This window comes from Vidua macroura, chromosome 6 (assembly GCF_024509145.1).
Source record: "Vidua macroura isolate BioBank_ID:100142 chromosome 6, ASM2450914v1, whole genome shotgun sequence".
Taxonomy (NCBI): Eukaryota; Metazoa; Chordata; class Aves; order Passeriformes; family Viduidae; genus Vidua; species Vidua macroura.
Window position 1 is genome coordinate 52,241,329 of NC_071576.1, and position 20,621 is coordinate 52,261,949.

Sequence of the window (20,621 nt, forward strand, 5' to 3'; positions counted from 1 at the left end):
ACTGTTCACCATCCAGGGAATCGAACACAAAAGTTTCCTCATCCAACCTGCAGACTGTTGGTTTGAAATTATTTAGTGCCACATGACTGTCAGGAGATGGTGATCTCTCATCTCCTTGTTTACAAGGCTCCTGCTTTTCCTATCACATTAAACTATTCTCAACCTTTGCACACTCACTTGGGAATTTCCTTTGCTATTTTTGTCCTTTTCACCTCCAACAGTGTAAGTTTTCTTGCTAAGGTGATATTATCATCTTTGGATGTTTTCTTTCCACTGTGAATACAGGTCTTGATTCCTTCTGACAGTCACAACCTCAATCCTTTCTGCATACCTGAGAAGTTCTTATTTGCAGGTGGACTGGAAAATGAGAATTTTTTTCCCCTCATTGCTTTCCCTTTGCACACAGAATTCCTGCCAAATCCCTCTGATCAAAGAAACCGAATCATACCATAGGAGTACACAGCTTGCTAGACTGCATGGCAGCATTCTGAGCTGTACTTTACCTGTCTGATGAATCGATCAGATCCCAGGTTAACCATCAAAGCCTACAGAAAAGAAAACACTGCAGTGAAATGTATCTGAAGATACAGAAACCATTCATTTGTTCATTGCTTTTTAATAGCAAAAGATCATCTGCTGAACAAGCCTTGACATGAATCAAAGTCCTACTGTGAAACAAGAGGTTGTGTGCTTTATGAAACAACATCAAGGTTTTCTTTAGAGCTACAAGTTTAATTTAACCTAGATACAACAGATCTCATACTAGATTAATATATTTTTAAAAAGCTAAAAGAGCTTTTTTTTCTTAAATCTATGCAAGTTATAGCTAATAATTTTTGTTAACATGCAGTTGAAAAGTGTTTCAAGGAGTTTAAAGAAAACAATGTGGAGGCAGCGGGGATTCCAAAGGGCAAGGGTGTGAAATATTCATGATAACAAAGCAGCAAGGCAGAGAGATGGAGCTGGGAAGATTTGGAAGAGCAGTGTTAGGAAACTGGAAGGAAAATGGAGCAGAGATTTACATGGGCCAGAGGCACAGAAGGCCTTGGAAGCGAGCACAAAAAAATTCCTTAGAAAAATGACAGAAAACTAATAGGAGCAAGACAGAAACAAGTGTGTCCTTGAGTATTTTTGTGGTATGTTACTGGAAGTGCTGATGAAGTGCAACTCTCATTTGATTTCCAATATAGTATCAACAAAGTCTTAGAAGTTAAAATTCTTAAAGGTTTTGTTTCCTGTGTGGGCTATGGCTTCATGCACCCCTTCCATAAGGATTAAGAGATGTCATAGCAGATGGCTTCCTCTTGAACAAATCAGCATATTCACATCCTACTTCTTAGTGACCAGGTAAATATTCACTTGTTTCTGGCAAGGTGCCAGGTATGGAAGAGGGGCAGAATAAAAGAGAAGAATAAAGCTACTGCTTCAGCTTTGCCAAGAGGCAGTTGCCAATGAGAACCAGGCAGAGAAGAAACAAAGAGGCAGATTAAAAATTAAACATGTGAGGATTTATGTCCCAGTGGCAGCCCTCTCCTAGGAGAGGCCAGCTTTACTCCAGGCAAACAATTGTGGTGCCAGCTCCTACCTCCTCTACTGGCAGGTCCTTGAGTTTGGGCAGAGAGCTAGAGAGCAGTCCCACCAGGAAGGGGGTAGGGCAGCACACAATGTCAATCATGGATGAGGGCAGGACGGGAATGAAGGTGTGCTGCCAAGAGAAGGGGTACAGCAGGGCCACTACAGCATGGGAGCAGCTTGACAGGGTGCTGGGGAGAGAGGAACAACCAGGTTAGCAAATGCTTTTCTTAGTTCACAACACCTTCCACCTGCTGAGAAACTCAGCCTGTTGAAATACAAGTGCCCAAGGTGCTGCCTCTCTGGCACTTGCGTCTTCAGACAGGCCTTGGTCTCCTTCCAGTCCCTGCCCTCTCTGTACTGTGCAGTGTGGCAGTTCACAGCAGACCTGAAACTAAAGGTACAAAACTAGAACCTGTTTGTTTCAAACTAGAATTCATTTCTTTCATAGCAGGCAGGAGATGGCTTGATCTAGAAGTCAAGATTCAATGTTCCCAAAAGCACTCAAAAGCAGCCACTTTGAACAATGCTGAAAACCCAAAAGCAACTTCAGATCTTGGCTGTTAACGATCATATCAGTAATAAAAATGCATAATAGTAATGTTCTTAAACAGCAACGCAGGAACAAAGGAAAATGAAAAATGAAATAAAATTGGAAAAAAATCCTCAAGAAAAACTCTACCAAATCAGATATAAAAAGCCCCCAACAATCAATACCTGTTCCAAAGGAAAGCTGGTAAAAGCAACGTGTTTTTGAAAGATTGCATATTTTTTTGACAATAGCATCTTTTTATTATAATGCATTTTAAAGGGCTTATTAACCAACTTCAGTGATAAAGGTATTGATCCTGCTCAGCAGAGTACTCTAAAATACAGGCTGGTAGCTCCTAAACTTTAAGGCTTGATATTATCATGGAAAATATCATGCATATGTTGTCCTTCCATCTACCGAATCCGATTCCCTTTTGCAGTCACACAGTTTCCAAATGTTAAAAATTAAGGAACATCATTACCAAGTGAGTTTAACATCAGGGGAATAAAGACAAGCTATCACAGCTACAACATCTGCTTCTCGCAGGATGAGATGACAGAAATTTGGATCCAACATGACTGAACTAATTTTCTTGCATTGCAAACTTCTGCTGTTTTAATGTAGACACAAAGAACTATAAATAATAACTGCAGAGCTGTTACTGTTTAAAAATGCTGGGGAGAGATGCTCATTTCTTCTACTGCAAGACTGGGTGGAGACTTTAGGTGGCATCAGACCTCCACCAGAATAACCTTCATCAGCATTTTTACTTTAGCTGTGAAAAGTTCCAAGGCCAGAGGAAAGGTTTCACCTGTTTGTTCCTGTCAGTGATTTACCTTCAAAGTTTGCTGCATGAGGAAAATGAGAACTAGGGGACAAAGAGAGAAAAAGCTGGGGAAGAGCAAATCCTTGTGTTTTACTGCAAATAATCTGCTGGCTTGGTTTTAATTGACATTTCCTTTAAGATCTAACAATCCCAGCATGGGTTTATAACACATGTTGTCTGACACAAGATTCTTGTTAAATGATGCATTTCTCTAATTTATATTTTTATATATAACAAGCAATGGTGCTGCCATTGCCTCATATTTTGGTCTCGGGCATCTACCACAACAAGCACGCTGGTGTGTTTTAGAAGAGCTGTAGAACCTGGTACAGACTCCCAGCACTTCCTCAAAATCACTTCAATGACTCTCTGGCATTTTCACCTACTACAAATTCAGTCATCTTAGCTGAGCAACTAAAAAAAGAGCCATGTTAAGCTAAAAGCAGGAAGACAAACATTTTTCTGCTCTTCAGTGAGTATTTGTTTCCTTTCTGTAAAATGCCCTTTTGTAACATGTTGTGTTACACGCAGTGCTGTGACGTAAATCAGCCCCTGCATCCTCTTGTGCATGCTATTCCCACGCTGGGGGAGGCTTCAGCCTCCAGCCCAGGACACTGGAATCTCTTCTGAAGCTTTCCCGGGAGCCGGCCGGGGCAGGGCAGGGCAGAGCCCAGGGATTAGCTGTGCTGGGGGTGTCCTGTGGCAGCACCCAGCTCTGCCCTGCCAGCACCCCACAACAGTCACACCACCGCCCTGTCAGCGCCTCGGACTCTGCACTTTAGGATTCTGCACACAGCTCTTCAAATTCAGCCTCAGAAAATCTTTCCTTGTGGAACATCTCATCCCCATGAAACATCCCCTCCAATCTTCCAGCCCCCAGAACCTCCCGCTGCCATCCCATCCCTGCAGGACCCCTACAGCTGTCACCAAACTCCTGTTTGTATAAAGTGCCTGTGTCTCTGCCCTGGTTGGTAAGATTCATATTTAGAATGGATACACACCTTTCACTTCAGTGAAATTGCACCGTTTGTAAGGTAAAATTCAGAGGTGATGGGTGTAAAGGAACCCCCAGCCTAAATCTCTAAAATACAGTTCAGAACCTTTTAAAGGGATATTATTGATGAGAAGCATGTTTAATAAAGTAAAAAAAGAAAGGCTTACCCTGGGAAACCAAGCGTGCTCCAGTTTTTCCTTTCAAAATGTGCAACCCACACATTATCCAATTGTTCTTGTTTATGAGAATTAAGCAGTAAGGTCAGATGGTTTATTTTCTTTAAGGTGGGTGAAGCACACAAAGTAAAGAAACAGAATAGTCAAAGTTAGATTTTCAAAATATTTTGACTTTTAATACTCTAGGGCAGTTCCACAGATTTGGTTTGAAGAGTGGGCTTTTCCATTTGGTCTATGCAGTTTTACAGGAATGCTGCATAATGTTCTAGCTGTTGTTGTACTGGAAAACACTTCTTTATTTCCATGGTTGTCATCTTGTAAAAGAATTATTTGGAATTTACCAACGTTTTGGTTTTCTCTATGCCTAGATTAAAAAAACCTTCAGTGTTTGATCTTCTCCCCATGAACGTAGCAATACAAGATTATACAAGTATATTGAGATATTTCTTAAAGACAAGTTTTTCTTGAAGTGATCCTTTATCATGTTACAGGCAAAATATGACATTGCTTCTTTCCCACTCAAAGTTGATTTATATTCTTCTGGGCTTTTTTGTTTTCTCATGTTTTTTTGTTTTCTCATGATAGCACACAGAACCTTTTCCTTGTTGCGTTGCTGGCTGGGGAGACGCAAGTTCAGACTGAGAGCTGAGGCACCAAAATTTCAGACACAACTGTGACTCAGCTGAATTTTGGAGACTGCTTATGAACACTGTTTACATCAAAAAGTAAATCACTGTGACTTAACAAGAACCTTTTTTGTCCTTTAGATAGGGAGAATGTCTGGTAGCAATTTCTGGCTTGGCCAACCAACAAATAACCCCGAGCTTAGGCTATATCCATATCTTATCACAGCACAATTAGCACACTCTGAGAAGGACAAGCTGTTGGGCAGGGAATGGACACTGCCCTGGCTGGGCTGTCTGGCTGTGCTTGTTTCAAGGACTGTGGCTTGTTGCACACGGCAAATCACCAACTCTCTCAAACTGTTAAAAGTCATATTCAGTTACACTTTCTACTCACAATGGAAATATTCCGTAAATACCCTTGATAACTCACTTTTCTTTCTAACAATAGCCAACAATCATATTCCTTCCCACTCCTCCCTCCACACCTAGAACTTCTCACAGACCCAGGGGAGCTTCACACACTGAGCATCTCCCAAATCCAGGATTAAGCCTCTAGCACAGACAACCACTTGCTGATTTGTCCTCACTATTGACATGCACCTCCACAGTCAGTTTGGCATTTCCACTGAAGGAGAAGGCAAGAATATGCCTTTCCTTCCTCCACTTCCTCTGAGGGACAGACAAGCTTCCTCAGCCAGGAGGGGAGGGAGGCCACCCCTTACATGCATGGCCAAGCCACCCAGCAGCTCTGTCACCCCAGGCTGGTGCCAGCTCTGTGCTGTGCCAGGGCTCAGGACCATGCCCTGGACTAGGACCAACTCATCAAATCTGGGCTCCCTGCTTCCTCACATTGAGAAACATAGCCAAAAATGTAAATTCACAAAAAAGTTTTTCCACTGTTTACTTTTCCACAGCCTTTTTATGATCCTCTCCCTACTGACTAAATGATGTTGCTCTGTCCACATTTGCTGAAGTCTTTCATCTGCCCTGTTGACACATTGATGCTCCAGCCCACAAGCACTTTGAGACCCAGTTACCTTCCTGACACACATCCCTTGTCTGCTCAGGAGAGCTTCCTCCCACTTGAGGTTGGAGTCTGGAGTCTCTGTCCTTCCCAGGTGTAATCCCTTGACTCACATGGGTATTATACACCCAGATGGCTCCTCATCACAGGCCATGGCCCCACTTTTCTGGGACAGCTCCTACTCTTGGGCCACTGATGAACTGTGTAGCAAAAACAGATCCCTGACACTTCCCTTCCAGACCCTTCCATGCCCCTCCTGATCCTGGAGATTAACTCCAGTCTCTGACAGAGACAGAGGTCTGCGACAACTCTGCAAAATAAAATAGACTGAGAGGTTTGCAGAGGACTCTGTAAAGGACTCTGGGGAGAGGCTACAAGCCAAGGGCTCAGCCCATCTCCCATCCAACACATACAGGCTGCAGAGGTGGAAAGGACAAAGTAGAAAACTTGAAAAGCATCAAGTAAAGGGCAAGTGGAAGTAAAAACTGTGGCAGCCTGGTATACTTTGGGTGGAGATGGAGTGTAGGCAGCACTGCTGTTGCTGTGCTGCCAGTAATTCAGAGCAGTACTGTGCTGTGCCAGATACAGTGCACTCTAAGGCTCTGAAAAAGTAAAGGTTTCTCTGGGTGCATAAGAATAAATAAGAGCAGCATTATTAATCAGGTTGATAAGACTAAGTAATAGCATCAGGGACAAGATACAAATGAAAACTTCTAAGTGTCAGAAGTGACAGTCTCCAAACTCCAGCTGTCTGTAGTGAGCTCCTGCAGCATTCCTGCAGGTCAGCTTTTGAAGCAATCCCTGGCCCTAGAAAAGCTGCTTAACAATGGGGACATGTTACTGCTTTCTTCCTGCACCAAAGTGTGGGTGCTCAGCTCCAGGACTCCCCCTGACCCCCAGGTGCTCTGCTCCTGAGGCCCCCTGAGCCCCCACATCAACGGTTTGTCCTTCATTCCTGCGGTTCTGTGCTGTGAGAATACATTTTTTGTTAACCCGCATACACCAGCTACTCACCAAAAAGGGCAGAGAGGAATAAAATAAGAATCCAACAGTTCATTTGCTGTAATGGTGCAGGACATCTGCAGTTTTCCAGCCAGTATAAAACTATCAGACATGACAGATACAAATTGCTCCTATAGAAAATCATTGCTGTTTCTCTGTTACCACTGCTAGGATGTTTAATAGGGGGAAAAACATCTTCAATGCCTGTCTTTTGACTCAAATAAAAAAAATTGCACATTTTTGCAGCTTTCTGAACAAGAAGAACTACCCCTTAAGGCCTGCAATTCCTGGTGGCTGTGGGATACCTCCCTATTTGTAGGATTGCTTCCATTTGTAAGGCACTATTTTCACATGATATTGATTCAAATTTTGACTTGTTTTCGCTGATATTTTTGAGCTTGTGTGCTTGTGCTTTGAGTTTGTGGGTCTGCCTCTGGATAACCATTTTGGTTTCCAATTTAAAGCAAAGTTATATAGAATCAAAGTAATTCAGGTAGGAAGACACCTCAGGAGATCAACTGATGCAATTCCCCCTTGCTTGACATCAGATCAGTTTGATTCCAAAACCAAATGAAATGATACATTATTTTGTTATAGTAAACATCTTTGCTGCACTTTTTTGTGAAGGAGGTAGTGCCCTGTGTGCCAAGGACTCCTACCTAGTGATGTCTAAACTCACTCTGATTTAGCTGTATTAGAAGCCATCTTAAAATAATATTTTTTTGTGCATACTAGAAAGAGCCTTATTTAGCTGCTAATTTCTTCAGAATAAATTGTTAGCACTAAGCAAGACCTCCTTCTGTAGCCTTGGGCTACACTGAGAAATGAAGGCTCCTCTGGGAGAAAAAGATTATCTTCTTCCTGCAGGGATCCTGAGGGAAGGGAAGAGCAGAAAAGGAAAGGAAGGCTGGGAAGAGGCTGAATGAAATGCAAGGAGGTAAAATTAAGATCTGGGGGGTAGAATTGGGAGGAGAGGCAGACAAAATGAGCCTGATGAGCAAGTGAAAAGGAAACTGAGGGCAAAGGGGCTGGGATGTAAAATTAAGGGACAAGACAGTGACTGGCTGGGCTGAACAATGCAAGGACCAGGGAAAACCATTTGAACGTGACTAAAGCTATCACACACACGCAGCCAAACTTATGAGGTCCCAAGGTGAAACTTGTTCCTCCCTGTTGCTATAGGCAGGTGGAAGGACGTGGGGTTGTCTGATGCCAATTGCCCCTCCTCTGTCAGTACCAGAGATGCTGAGAGGGGCTGCAGCTGCAGGAGGGAAGGTCACACACCTGGACAGCTGAAGGTGACAGAAGCTCAAGGCACAGATGGAGATCAAATATAACCAGTGCTCTACACTTCAGCCACTGCTGCTAAGCAGACAGACACAAACCCACAGTTTTATCAGGAATAATTCTCAAACTGAAAAGTTTCCTCCACAACAAATACATTTACCTGTCCTTGAGAGGAAAAAGATTATGACCAATACAAACACCAGAATTTGGGTTTGACATATTTTTGTTTGACTCAAATTAATTCTAATCCAGTAAATTATCTGGGCACTAATAAAATAATTATTTCCAATGATTACAGAGCAGCAGGAGTTACAATCAGGTCATGCCTCACCTCACCAATTAAAGCATGAGGGGACAGGCAAATTTTGGTTTTAGGCTTTGATTCAACACACTATTTCAGCAGAAGCTTCAGCTTTAATTTACTTTCACTGTGCTGAAATACTTTGCCGAAATGAACCTCAAAGATCTTTATTTTCCACTTCTGTTTTAATCAGACCAGCCCTCAAGACATGATAACACCTTCTGAACCACAAGTTCCCTCACTGATATGGGAGAGGCTGCTGCAGAGGCTGCCTCTCATCAGCAAGGCATGTTGAAGCTTTGGAAATTTGAATAATGTTTTACTTTTCTAGAAGCCCTTCAGGGGCTGGGCAAACTACAGAGGTTCCCTCAAGCCTTTCTAAGGTGGTTTTGAACTAGAGACTGTAATTTTTGAAGGTAATAAATATTGTAGTTTCATGTTAATGTATTATTAATACGTTTTTTAATTTTAAGAATATAATTTATTTTTAAAGTCAAATAATTAGATTTTAACGTCCTGGATTGAGAATTCCCTGTGGCAGAATCCTTCTGTAAAGGGTCCAACGCTGTGTAGGGGTACACAGGGAGGAGGACTACCTTGCTGCTACCAAGCACTTCTCACCTGACCTTCAAGTGAATCTGTGAAAATCTGGGTGTTTGCAGGAAGTTTAGGATGGAGTGGTCGCATATGTGACCTAAAAGAGAGTTCTGGAGTTGCTGAATTTCCTGTTAATAAATCTGATTTCTCTACAGTAATCAATAAGATGTTTAAAACCAAAATACTGGGTTCATATTACATGGAAAATTACATGAGTTTGGGCTGTAAAAGCCAGAGTAATATTTTGCATTGTGATTTATTTTATACAGCCAACACTTAATATGAGGTGAAGTAAGAGTCACCACCTGAGGTTTTTAGTAGTTGGCCTAAAGTATGCAGCTAATACTGTATCTCTGATCAGTACCTAATATGCTTCTTTTCAGGAAACACGGACAAATCTGTGCATATTTTAGGTTGCTTTTTCTCTTGATGGCACAGGAGACCTGCCAATGGAAGGCTCTCCTCCTAATGTTTGAATAAAATTAGGAATTCTCCAGTAAATGTGATGATGGATGGGAACACGTACAATTCATGTGAGTATCATGGTGAGGCAGGTCCATTTGGCCCATCTCAGATTCAGCAGCCAGTTCTGAACATTTCACAACTTAATCATCATTCACACTGCAAGAATTATTGCTACAGTCAACCTTTGGCACAGGCACAGGGTGAAGAGCTCCCTAAAGCACAAACAGCAGATGTCCCCTGTCTGTTATAGGCTGCAACATCTATCACCCAGACTTAACATATATCCACATGTATTACCAGCAGTGAGGTAACAGCTCAGTCCAGAAGCAGGTGAAAATCCCTCACTCTGTACAGGAGCTTGGCAAAGCAAGAATCTTGCTCAACAAATGAACAGTTCCTAGGGTGGGTGATTGCTTTGCCAAGCCAGCAGTGCTGCCCTGGCACCCTGTGCCCTCAGCCTCCAGGTCCATCCATGCTCCCCACACCTGGCAAGCAGCAGCCTGATGCAGAAGTGAGAACCAAACTTTGCTTTTGCCAGGGCGAAGGGCAGAGTCCAACCACAGTGGCTTCCCCAATTTGAATTCTGACATCTTTGCTGCAAGTGACCTTTGTGATATCTCATGGAATGCAAACAAGTGATAACACTGGCAGGAGAAGGGGGCATTGAGACTGAGGAGGAAATGCATATTTTCCACATCACATCAGGCCAATTATCAGTTATTGTCCTTTGCAAAATCTTTTAACTATGCTTACAGCTCAAAGAGGGGAGCTGTTTAACCTTCACACCACTTAAATGGCAGTTTTGGCCCATGCAAAGGAGCTAAACCCAAACCTTCTTTTACAAGTAACAAGTCACACTTCAGGTTTTATGTGGTGCTTTCTACGGGGCAGGAGGAGAACAGCCAAGCTTGTAAAACTCTCAGAAGGAATCCCAGTATATCCTCACCTGTTTGGCAAAAGCAATGCTGCAGCTCCTTATCAGTGGGGCACCAGTGACGCACTTAATTTTGGGACCGGTCCAGTGACTACTGAAGGTGAGTTATGGAGAGCACAGACAGCAATGCCTTTGTGCTATTGATGATTCCTAGGAGGAGACTTTTTTATGATGAACCAAAGGTTACAACTCTATTTCTGAAATTGTTTTCCCTGACTTTGATTCACAGCGCCATGGTTTGCCTCACTGCAGTGTCAATGAGTACAGTTCATGGAGCAGACTTGCCCAACATTTTGTGTCATCATCTGTGTTCCTTTTCTGGTCCCTCCTTCTTGTATTTTAAAGAAAACTGAGTGGGCAACATCTTCATTGATAAACTCTTGTCTAGCCACATCCCCTTCAGCTTTATTTTCAACATCCTCTCCTGGTTTGGGCTGTTTTACCCTACCAGCATGGATCCATCACTGACACTGACTGAACACGTTCCCACAGCTTCACAGAGTTTGACACCATGAAAGATGATGTGCCCTCAGAGGTTCTTTTTTTAAAGCCAGTGGATTTTTCAGTCACATAAAGTAATTCAGATTTTCAGTGTTTGATAATTAAACAACTCATTAAGACATATAAAAGAAGGAGTAAGTACAGGTTCATTCTGACTATACAGGTGGCATTCTTTTGGTTTTCATCCAAATTTTGCAAAAATCTCCAAAAACTACATAATTTGTCAGATTTTAGTTCAGTAAGAGCTGCATTTCCAGAACCAGCCCCCTCTTTTGGGAACACCCAAGTGACAGTGTGGGGTCCCACAGATAACCTGCAAAGCACAATCCTGGCTCATGCAGAGTTCAAGGCTGCATCTCTTGGAGCTGAGAGCTGCAGAGCAGAAGAACACTGTTAGGAGAGCTCTCCCTCTCTCAGAGAGTAGCTTTGAAGTACTTAACTTGAAAGAAAGCAGAGAACAGTTGATTAAAGGGGAATGTGGTATTAACAAAGGCATTATTTTTTGCTCCTGTAATGCTTATGTGTAAGCGAGGCACATGAAAGCCCCTGGAGAAAGAAACATGCAAAGTGCACTACAGAATGAGAACTTGCCTTTTCAAGAAAATGGGATTTGGGGAAAAAAGTAATTGCTTTGACACATCAGGTAGCTGCCCAAGCTTTGGAAAGTGGTTGCAAGAAAAACCAAATCAAACATTTCATTTCCAAGTGTGAAGTTATCCTTTGTGTCCACAGAGTTATCCAATCCCTTTCCTGCAGGACAATTTGTTAGCACAAATCCAGAACAAAAGTGGTCTCAGAGCAGGTGCTCCAGAGGAGAGTTAACTCCTTGTTCTTCCCACACTGGGACCTTTGCTCCCACCAGTCCTTGCTCACACTGGGGTTTCAGATTCCCAGGTCATTGCTCCACTGGTAACAGCAGGACAGCTGTAAAGCAAGATGAAGTATTTTTCTAAGTAGTAACCAACGAGGAACGGAACAATCTCCCACTAATCTATCTCATTTAAAAGCTGAAAAGAGGGAATCTAAATCCTCTTGCAAGGAGCAAAAAGTCAAGTTGGGAAGATGTTGCAATTTACTGCCATATTGTGCCAATAAGCAAACCAGAAGGGAATTACCAAGCAGCGTGGTCGTCTTTGTATCCCATTTTCTTTCATGGGGAAGGGAGAGAGAATTTTTTTGCACAAATTGGAAGTGGAAAAATTATGTTTTCCCACTGTAGAGCATTGGCGAAAGCCTGGTGTGACATAAATAAATACCACTGGAAAGCAGGGGAGGAGGGAAGGAAAAAAGGAAAATAATACAAGCTCTACCCTTCTTGGGACAAGGCATATTAAAAATGCCATTGGAGCTTACCGCACATTAAAAATGTCACTATTAGGTTGTTTTCTCTGAGACTGTGGAATATTAAACAAGCCAGAGGCTTTGAATGTTCATTTTGTTTCTTGGTCTATCCGTTTTGCTTGACAGACATTTTCCTGCTGTTCATGTACAGCTGCTTTGTTGGCATCAGCCATCACACAATCTAAGTGCTGGAGAAAGTAATCCAAGTGGTACAAAATGTAATTACCTCTTGAGAAGAGGGAGTAAAGTGCAAAATTTCTCTCAAGAATCTTGGAGACAGCTCTGCTAGCCCCCTCAACAGGGGCTGGTCTGGCTCTCACTGGAGGAAACAGAAACTCTCTGGTTACGTACATGAGAAATGGATGTTTTTGCTGTAGAATAAATTCTGTCTACATTGGATAATTATACAAGGGCTCATTCCTTCCACTGCAGAAATTAGTGAAAGAAATTCTCTGGCTTATCTTCATATCAGACCAGACAAGCACAATAATCCTGACAAGTATTAAGATAGCACTTGAAGTTCTTTGGATAAAAATACACCAGAAGAAATGTCAGCCATCCATACTTCTCCTGGATTTAGACAGATCATCAGTGAGCTATTACACTTTCCACAGGTGCAGTAGTCTGCATCTCCAAAACTCTTCTTTAATGCACAGTTGATAATTTAAAAACTACCAAGACCCTGTAGCCTGTGCTCAGAAATAGTACAGACCAGTCAGAGACTGGCAGTAGTAAATTCTCCCTCACAAGCTGGTTTCTGGCACATATTTATTGTCAGATTTCTCTCACCTTTCTTTTTCTGGAGGTTTTTGTGACAGGGAAAGTAAGGGAAGTCTTTATTGCTGGCCAAAGCTCATGTCTGTTTACCAAGCACACTTCTCTCTGTGCTAATACACGTTTTTACCTTTTAAGCTGCAGGTTGGCAGACTTTACAAGTGTTACAAGATGACAGCTATTGGAAAGGAGCTTTCCCAGGCAGTTGGTAAAGCTGTTCAGACCTGTCATGGCCATGATTCATTTGTAAGAATTAAATCCTACTTTTTTCATAAAAAAGGAACAATAAGGAAATAGAGAATGAGCTTGCACTTTAGTAATCTGCCCCAGAAATTAGCTATCTTGCTTTTCCACTTGACCTTGCTACTGGACTGCGGAGCTGGACTAAAACATTGCCACTTATCTCTTATTTCAATTTGCATATTTTAACTTGAGCTACAAGATCATTATGATCTTGGCTGCGAGGTTAAAGGATGTTTTTTAGGTAGGCACCAAGAAATAAGGACCAGGCTACCTCTCAGCTCTTGCTGCCAGTTTCTAGTCTGGCCCCAAAGCAACAGATTCAAACATAAGGAGAAGCATCACCACTCCCTGAACAGCCTGGGCACAGCAGAGCCAGCCCTGAGCTATGTCTGTGCGTGAGAATAGGGAAACACTGCTGTGTTCTGAAAGCCTTTGCCCTTTCAAATACAAGTACACTTTGCTCCTCCTTTGCTCCAGAGTTAACAGAGACATGCCTGTGGGATGACTTCCCCACTATTTACATATTTCTGCTCTGTCCTGTATTAGTCAGTGTTTCTGTCTCCAGCCTGTAACCTTTGGTCAGGTCTGGGATCTGCCTGGACTTTCTGCAATTGTGCTGGAAGACAGATTCCTCCTGCAGTTCAGAATACTGTGGGGAGGAGCAGGGTTAGGGTTTTCTCCCTGAGGCCCATGCTCCTGCTTCACTGATAAGTAGCTGAAATATCACATATAAAACCAAAATTCACAACAATGAAAAGTTGTTTTGTCTTTTACAAGAGCAGGGGCTCTGTAGAAGCATTTCACAGCCCCAAAAGTTTTCCAAAGAAGAATACTGGAGGATTTGGATGCATAGCAAAAAACAAGCCTCATCCAAACACTCCCACTGACTGTGGCTGGCATTGGACTGGACCCATATGTGAAATGTAAGCAAAATATCCTCAGAGTCCTTCCCAATATAGTGGATTACAGCAAAAGTGTTTTTTAATAGATAAAAAATGGGGTTATAACAAAAGGGCATTGCTATGTCCAGGGCCTTCCTTTCCCCTCTCCAAACATTCAGGGGAAAAGGCAAAGAGACTGTTCTCACACACATGGATACATCACCTCCTCAGCAAACAAGTCCACAAATATGTTTCCCCAGCATAAAACTAAAACAAGCAGAAAAATATTTTTCTTCCAGTGTTTACTTTCTATTTATTTTCTGTTGCTACCTTTGTGCCTGCAGCAAGGTCAGTGTTCCTGAGCCCCAGGCTCCATTGGTTTTACATCTGCTGCCTCTCAAACCCCAGAGGATGGCACTAGAGCAGCTCCCCCTCTGCAGCTGGCAGGCACAAGACTATTCCAGAACTGGGGTGAACACGCAGAATGTTGGGAACATAAACAGGGGTTCCCAGTGGGACAGGGATTAGAGCCGGGATGAGGCATATCACATCAGCTGTGCTTTCAGCAGATTTTTAAGGAAGTGGAGCCTTAATTTCCCCTTTAAGAGCTGTGATACTATTATTATAGTTGTTGTTATTATTATTATTCCAAGTTTCTTTATCATTATTTCCCTGTTGTCTTCTCCATTGTTCACAGAAAGCAAAATTCTGAAAGTTTGCTGGCAGATTCACATTCATTTTTGAAGGTGAGCAAATAGCTGCAGGGATTTATTCACCCAGTTTCAAGCAGAAAAAATACATAATCAACTTACTGGGGAGAAAAATACCCAAACCTAACTGCACATATCTAACCAGGACAACCTCACAGTGCTGTGATTCAGAACCTTGCTGTTGTTTCCTCACTACTTGGGAGCATCACTCTCAGTGTTGACAATCTCTTCCTGCAGAGATCAAGGACTTTAAATTTTAGCACATTCTGGGCACTGTAAGAACCATAAATAACAACTTATTGAATGAACCTCACTTCACTAGGCATGACTTTCCCAGACTTGTATAATGTGTGAAATCATTTATTGCTGGAAGACCTGTGAAACAAGCAACCACAAAAGCCCATTGCATCTTATTGTTTGAAGCCTAAACCAAACATCATTTATTTCTAAGCTAGTTTTGGGTACATACAGAAATCAAACCCTGGTAAAATCATTTTAATTTCCTGCTCTCATTCTTTGGGCACAGAGTGGACCTGTGAGATATTTCACTTCTTTTTTTTCCACATTACTGGTAAACTTCAGTTTCAGCCAGGATGCCCATAAACAAAACTCATGTCAGACAAGGCAAAGGTTCAAAGAAGAAAGTTACTAGCTCAAAGCCAGAGTGTTTCATTTTAGACTTCATCCCTATTTAAACCATGAAAATCTCAGTAAGTATTGAATTTAAATCCACTGTCATTTTCTCCAGGCTCTTGTCAAAGGACTCATTATTAGTTTCTGGTTTTCAGTACCTCCTAGATCCCAGTGCTGAGAGGGACCACACTGCACGAAGCAGAGCTGCTGCACACACAGAGCAGGAAGTGGTCTCCATCCCAGAGTGTTTGGGATCCCAGACAGAGCAGACAAAAGATAAGAAAGAGGTGCTGTGTTTCCAGCATGTGACATTCAGCAGGTCAGATTTTGTCATCCTCTTATCAAATGAGACCAAGTAAATACGACAATAAACCTTTCTTGTAAGAAAGGTTCTGTCCCTTCTTATAGGAGCAACCACAAAACCTCCCAAGCCTCTCAGATCCATCTGAATCCTCTCTTTTCTCCTGTGTTATGGCCCTTATCCCATGGCCCCCCTCTCACACAGAAACAACAGTTCACTGGAGAAGAGTTTCTGCAGGAGGGCACAATGTAGGGATATGTGTTTACCAAAAGGTATCTGTATAATTTCTGGTTCCTGTTGGTCCTGGTGCCCTATTTCTGTGTACCAAAAAGGGTGAGCAGCACATTGCCTGTAAGCAGAACTCTTATTCCCTGCTCCAAGGCCTGTGGGACTAGGCAGCTACCAAGGGAAAGGTAATTGCACAGGCAAGCCTGAACCCCCAGCCAGGGCTGCAATGTGTATAAAACCCTGGCTGCCTGATAAAGTCCTGGGTTACCACAGGCCCTCAGTATCAGCAACACGACTGTTTTCCAGGCCAAGCTACCTTGAGCCTATCAAAGTAGGTTTAATTGTTGATTTTCTCTGCACAGTGCCCAGGGCATTATATGACATTGGCTAGGCCAGCTGTCCCAGGGAAATGCTCCAGGGTATGCCTGCTGTGTCATCCCTCATGACTAAGGATCTTTTCCACAGCAAGCCATCCCTGCAGGACTGTGCCTGTGGTCCACAGAACACTACAGAGCAGCAAATGGGAACTCCAGAGCAAGCAACAGTTGGCAGCTGCACAGCAGAGTCCTCACTTTTGCTGTACCACTTCTGTGAGTTTCCACTCAGATCACTGTGCCATTAGAAGGAATGCAGATCTGTTTCAATCTGAATTACAGTCAGACCTGTGGGTGCTGAAAGAATGGCAAAACAGAAACAGACAGAATAAGGTGAGTAAACATGTTGTAGGAAAAGTTGTAGGAAAAGTCAGAAGGAACACACCAACAGTATTTCTAGAGCTACCTGCTCCAATATTCATGGTGTGACTCATATATCTGCTAAAGTACTGCAGAAACCCTGGACTAGTTACACAATTTTCATCACAGGTTTACGTGAAATTAAGTCATCTAAAATGGCCATTCAAACCAAGAGTTACTGACAAGAGAAGGAATGAAATAAAACTTTCCTGTTGTTCTAGACACAAAAAAAGACTCCTAAGGAAGTAACTTTATAATCCGAGAAAGGTCTGCAGCTTTAAGAAATTCTCCCCTAAAGGTTGTAAAGCTTTTACTATGCAAAGTATTTTTGCTATTATATACACTGGCGGCCACTAAGTGCAGCTATTGTTTCTGGCGGTCATTCAGAGGAGGTCGGGACTGATAAAATGTTTAGCAGAGTTTGTTTGGGTAGATCCATCTGTGTTTTTAACCTCCCATACAGCCTCTGGTGTCCTTTTAAAAAATGCTGGATGTTCCTGTCTAATAAATGACAGGCTTTACTTTTATTTGCTGGTTTTTTATTATGTATCATGCCACAGAAAATAATGTCTTCTTTATATTACCCACACTTTTCTGTATGGATTACAGAAGCATCTAAAAAATAGGATGTTTCTTTGCTGTGGGGCAGGGTTGCAGCTTACACAGAGCTCCCATTTTCTTGGGAAAGGCCATGTGGAGATGTGGTCTGTTGCTCTCACTCCTTACACCTTGGGCTGAGCTCATGCTCCAGAGGAACAAAGATTGCAATCAAAGGGCAGGGAAGCAAAAGGTGTGCTCAAAGGTTCTAGCAAGGAGCCCAAGATGGAGCTTCCAAAAGGAAATGTTTTCAGGTCACATAAGCACTAGGAAAAATATCCTAAATAGTTGGGAAGCACTGTGATAGCAGTTTAACACTCACACTGGCTGGGTTTGGTAGGGCAGGAATTGAAACAGCCCCAACATAAAGTCTCAGTATTGCACAGAGCAAATCAGGGGAGTTCTGAGCACCCTACTTCCCTGCCTGCCTGCACTGCATGAGCACAAGGTGAAGCACCTCAGTGACAACTTCTGCTACTCTTTATGAGTACTCTGTGTCCAAAACCTGACAGAAACACTGCTGGCACTACATTGCATCAAAATGCTGTGCAAACATTTGTTGACTGTGAAGAAGGTGAGAAGTTGTATTGCCATTTTACAGGTGAGAAAGATAGAACACCTATGGATATAAAAAGACATTTAAATCCTCCAGTGAGAGGATCCTGACATCTGAACACCATTCCGTACATTTCCTAAAGCCTTTTGCATCCAGAGACAGCGCTGTCCTGCTCGTGTGCTTCAGGTGCCTGCAGCACTCACCTGAGCTTGTCTGCCACGAAGATGACGCGGCGCTCGAGCAGGAGGGAGGCGAAGATGCGGATGATCTGCCGCACGCTCAGGCACTTGAAGAGGCACTCGAAGTCCACATGCTCCAGGCGGGAGTCCATGGGCCTCCGCAGCTCGATGACCTGCATACAGCCACCACACAGCGGGGTCAGCAGCGCTCCGCCAGCCGGGCACTGCCGGGGGCCCAGAGCCCATCCCGGCCCTGCAGCACTGCCCCGTGCCTGCCTGCTGAGGGGACACACTGTGACCCCAGCCCCTCATGTGCAGGCACAGAAAAATGCTGTATTGCACAATTCCTGTCATCCCATTCTTCCCAGAACACAGCTGTGTGCACTGTCTGCTGTCATCTCCAAGGGGAGCATAATTCCCCCTTCCAAACATTCTGTAAGAGACGTAAAGCTTGGCTGAGTTGAGAGTATGAAGCAAGTAACAATCAAACTCTGGAGATGGAAGCTTACAGGGTTGAAACAGCCATAAAGTCAAGGTAAATTGGGTTCTAAGCTTGGCTAACAATTCATATTAACATCTAGATAGAAGCCTGGGACTCAACTAAGAGGCCAGGAAGACTTTAAACCCAATTTACTTCATTTCCACTCTTCTGTGATGTACAATTCACTAGATAATGTTTAAAATCTTTCTCTTTGCATATGAAGATATGTACATACATACATATATGTATATATACTTAACTGGGGAGTCAAGACAAGGTCTTAGATGGTGAGTTGTGACATCCCTTTACAGTCTAATTTTCATACTTCATCCATGACCTCAGGCCCTCTCCTTCCTTTTCTCAAATGTCTTTTCCTTGATTCCTTTATTATATCTTCCTTTTACTCTGCAATTGACATATTCAGATGTGGAACTTGAAGGCAGAGGACAGAAAAAAGAAGAGGGAAAAATAATGTGAAGAAGAGAGTAACAGAAGGAGAAAAATATGAAGCACAAGACAGGAAATGAACAACTATTGAGGAGTTTGCGGAAACAGAAGGGAAAGGGAAGAAGTTGGCCAACTTGAAGCCATGTTGAAATCTCTGAATATATATTAACAGGAACATGCATGCATCTTCTTTCCATATGTCCAAAAATCACCATCACTTTATTGCTTTAGACTAGTTTTATGTTTTCATGCACGTGACACCACATTCCACAAGCAGACTAGATCAGGTTTTAACTGGAGTAGCCCTTACAGAATTTCTCACAAACACTGTTTTAAGGATGTGCTCAAGATCACAGGATACTGTAAACAAAATGAGCTCATATCAGTTTAGTTGTGATATTGTTTGTGATCAGTAACACACAACTGTAAAAAGAAAGCCACTCTTAGAACAGTATGCATTAAGTCAAATTTGATTTTTTAAAGCCTGAAATACAGGAACAGTATGATGTATAGACACCCATCATTCAGCTGCTGCTTCAAACAGCAGTAAGAAACAAATTGTGGAGTGACTCCTTGGAAATGCTGCCTAACTCTTCCTCACAATCAGCAAAGGTGCCCACTTCCACTCCTTAGCACTGGGATTGCAAGCTCAAATCAAGTCTATGTGCCAAATCATGAGGGGCTGATTCTACTTCAAACCTGCCAACATGAAAATCTTGCTGCAGGGTAGGATGCAATGCAAGTTATGGCAGCTTTTACAAATACCAGGGATGTTTTCTGCTGCCTGGCAAAGCCTGCTGCCTCAGTCTGCTCATCACAAAGAAATACACTGTCTGCTTCCCAATTAATCACCATCTTTGTTTAGGCAAGAGGAGCCACAATGGAAGGACAAGATTCTGTTCCTAATTAAGCCAGTGCATTCCATTTAAATAACGAGTTTGTACTAGCACAACAGAGAGCAAAGCTCAGCCAGAAGAGAATTGTTTGTTTGTTGGAATTATCTCAATATTTTTCTCTGGGAGAGTTCAGAAGCTTGAGCAGAGGATAGAGAAGTTGCAGATCGTGGCTCCCAGTTACATTCACACAGAAAAAGCATTGTCAGCTCTTTTCCCTGTTATGCCAATCACCCTTTCAGATGTTGCCTCTCCAGAAGAAAATGCAGGTGACTTTAAAATGCCTTGCAAGTCACTTATACAAGGAACTTTTTACATTTCATACCATACATTACAGGCCCACTCCATTGAAGTCAGTGGCATTACATTTAGAGAAAATACAATTTAATGCAAAAATAACAAAGGCACTGTAAAACTAACCCTAAGGAGGGTGAAATAACCCTAAAGGGGAGTTTTTTCTCTCTGCTTTCACTAACTGGGACAAATTCTATTCTTATCTTCAGTAATGAATCCCCTGTATATGCTTGACCATCTGAGTGGAGCTACTCTTATTCTTACACAGGGGTATGCAGAGAACAGAATTTGACATGGTAAATGGCTGACCAGCCCCAAGTTGAAAAAGCCTTTTAATCAATACTGCCATTTTCCAGTAAGGCATATGTTGTCTAATGCTAGGCTTCTAGCTACTTGAATCAGGAATAAAAAGAAATGACATCTATTATATGTTGTGCACACAAAGTTTTACATGACATACTTTCCTTTGAGAGCCAGTTAAAATGCATTTAT

General features: G+C 42.5%; 1 protein-coding gene across 6 annotated transcripts in view; it reads right to left on the reverse strand.

Moving 5' to 3' along the window:
* DENND2B (DENN domain containing 2B) overlaps positions 1 to 20,621 on the reverse strand; it is a 151,886-nt gene that overhangs the window by 3,370 nt on the left and 127,895 nt on the right. For 4 of the 6 annotated variants that reach the window (XR_008437460.1, XM_053979517.1, XM_053979515.1 and 1 more), the window contains 3 exons: positions 18,039 to 18,187; positions 1,586 to 1,763; positions 504 to 545 (listed from right to left, as the gene is read on the reverse strand). Coding sequence is in view for 5 of the 6 variants with exons in the window: in XM_053979517.1 (XP_053835492.1) it covers positions 504 to 545; positions 1,586 to 1,763; positions 18,039 to 18,187 (369 nt within the window). In the remaining variant the exon portion in view is untranslated. Of the gene's footprint in view, positions 1 to 503; positions 546 to 1,585; positions 1,764 to 3,928; positions 4,202 to 16,544; positions 16,620 to 18,038; positions 18,188 to 20,621 lie in introns of those variants that run through there. The other 2 variants (XM_053979514.1, XM_053979513.1) reach the window with 2 other exon arrangements.